Source organism: Aptenodytes forsteri, unplaced genomic scaffold, assembly GCF_000699145.1.
Source record: "Aptenodytes forsteri isolate BGI_AS27 unplaced genomic scaffold, ASM69914v1 Scaffold506, whole genome shotgun sequence".
NCBI classification, from domain to species: Eukaryota; Metazoa; Chordata; class Aves; order Sphenisciformes; family Spheniscidae; genus Aptenodytes; species Aptenodytes forsteri.
In genome coordinates this window covers 129657-131573 of record NW_008793946.1, presented here as the reverse complement: position 1 = coordinate 131573, position 1917 = coordinate 129657, and the positions used below count along the sequence as shown (strand labels likewise).

General features: G+C 71.5%; 1 protein-coding gene across 1 annotated transcript in view; it reads right to left on the bottom strand.

The window, feature by feature from the left end:
* Positions 1 to 324: 324 nt before the first annotated feature.
* TKFC (triokinase and FMN cyclase) overlaps positions 325 to 1917 on the bottom strand; it is a 2850-nt gene continuing 1257 nt past the window's right edge. Inside the window, exons 2-7 of the mRNA XM_019471040.1 lie at positions 1788 to 1904; positions 1441 to 1560; positions 1186 to 1323; positions 634 to 740; positions 439 to 529; positions 325 to 362 (exon numbers count right to left, since the gene is read on the bottom strand). Of these exons, the coding sequence (XP_019326585.1) occupies positions 325 to 362; positions 439 to 529; positions 634 to 740; positions 1186 to 1323; positions 1441 to 1560; positions 1788 to 1904 (611 nt within the window). The remainder of the gene's footprint in view (positions 363 to 438; positions 530 to 633; positions 741 to 1185; positions 1324 to 1440; positions 1561 to 1787; positions 1905 to 1917) is intronic.

Below are 1917 nucleotides of genomic sequence, written 5' to 3'. Positions count from 1 at the left end.
CCAAAATTGCGAACGTCCAGCGACTGCTGCCACACGAAAGGAGCGAGGGCTGCCAGGGGTGGCTGGGGGGCGCGCCCCCCCCGCCGCGCCCCCCCCCCCGCCCCCGTTCCCCCCCCGGCGGCAGCCAGCACCGGCAGCAGGTCGGCGTCGGGGCTGCGCAGGGCGTGCAGAGCCTGCGCCGCAGCGCACAGCGAGTCCAGCTGGGAGAGACGGGGAAGGGGGGCTGAGAGCCAGGGCTGCGGCGGCCGGCCCGGCAGCCCCCGTGGCTCGCGGGCAGCGGGGTGGCTCTGCCCCCCCGGCCCCGGTCCCCCAGGATGCCGGCACTCACCATCGTCCTGTCCCCCGGCGCAGCTCCTCCGTACCTGCGCGGGGTGCAGGGGGTTGTCAGGGTCTTGCAGAGGGATTGGGGGACCCATGGAGGGCCCAGGGGACACTCACCGCTGCATGGCTTCGATGCCAGCATCCATGGCGTCAGCCCACGCTGAGAGGTCGTTGCGGGGGCGGCTGCCGTCAAGAACAGCCCGTAGAGCTGCCGGGACACCATCCCCGTCACCGCCCGCGGTGGTGCCACAGCCAGGGTCCCACGGGGGGGACAAGCCAGACCCACGCCCCCTCCTCTCGCCCCGTACTCACCACGCCAGAGGAGCCACCCATCTTCTCCAGCAGCAGGTCGGCCAAGGCGGAGAGGAGCTGGGCCGGGGCTGCCGGCGGGGGCCGGGTGCGCACCCACTCCTGGATGGCTGCAGGGACAGAGGCAAGACTGGGCTGGGATGCCTCCCACGGGGCCCCGGGGACCCCCATCTCCCCTGGGGGCAGCCGGAGACCCCTAAGTGCCCCAGGGGCACCTAAGGCTCGCTGTCCCTCGGGGACAAGCAGGGACACCCCCCCCCTCCATGCCTTGAGGCAGCTGCCACTGGGAGCAGAGATGTTTCAGGGTCACGACTCCCAGGGGGTGGGGAAGGGACAGCTGGGGGGGACCTTGTACCCCGGGGAGGGGCAGCTCGGGGGCAGATCCTGCTCCCCAGCTGGAGAGAACAGCTCGGGGTTCCCCACTCCCTGAGAAGGGATGTCCCAGGGAAGACCCCACTCCTGGGAGGTGATGGCTGGGGTACCCTCTCCCCACAAGTCCCCTGCCGATGGCCTCCCCCCCCCCACCCCGGCATTCTCCAGGGTGCCAGCACCCACCTCGGGCAGCTCGGGCGTGCGTGTGGCCGCAGTCCCCGTCACCTGCCGCGCGGTCCAGCTCGTTGAGCTTCTCCTGCATGTCGAGCAGGGTGCTGCACACCCGCTCCAGGACCAGCTGCACCCACGCTGCGTCAGGCCCTGTGGGGAGGAGACGTCACCCCCCACCCATCCCCAGGGGAGACAGGGAAACCGAGGCACAGGGGGGTGGACGCCTCTGGGGGGGGGGGGAGTCGAGCTCCCCGGGGCTGCCCGTACCCGCGCTGGTCTCACTCTGCACGGTCCCCGGTCCCTCCTTCGGTGCTGGCAGCTCCTGCCTCTGGCTCGTCGCAGGTGCCGCGGCCAGGTTGGGCCAAGCCATGGCCGTGGTCTCGGCATCTGGAGTAGGAGGAGGTGAGAGAGAGAAGCGAGCGCCAGCTCGGCAGAACCCTTGCTGGATCCTTGTCAAAATGTCCGGCAGCACTGCCTGCGCAGGCAGCCAGGCATCCGGCTCTGGGGCACCTCGGGACACCTCGCTGACCCGGTGTCCTGGCCGTCCCGTCACCCAGCGCCTGGGGACCCCCGCGCCACCGTCCAGTGCCGCGTCCCCGCAGGCGGGCGCTCACCGATCAGCCCCACAAGCTCCTCGTCCACCGACATGAGGGTGAGGGAGACCCCCGCCATCTCCAGCGCCGTCATGAAGGAGCCCACCAAAGCCCGGGCAATACAGATGCCTCGACTCTCTGCGGGCATGGG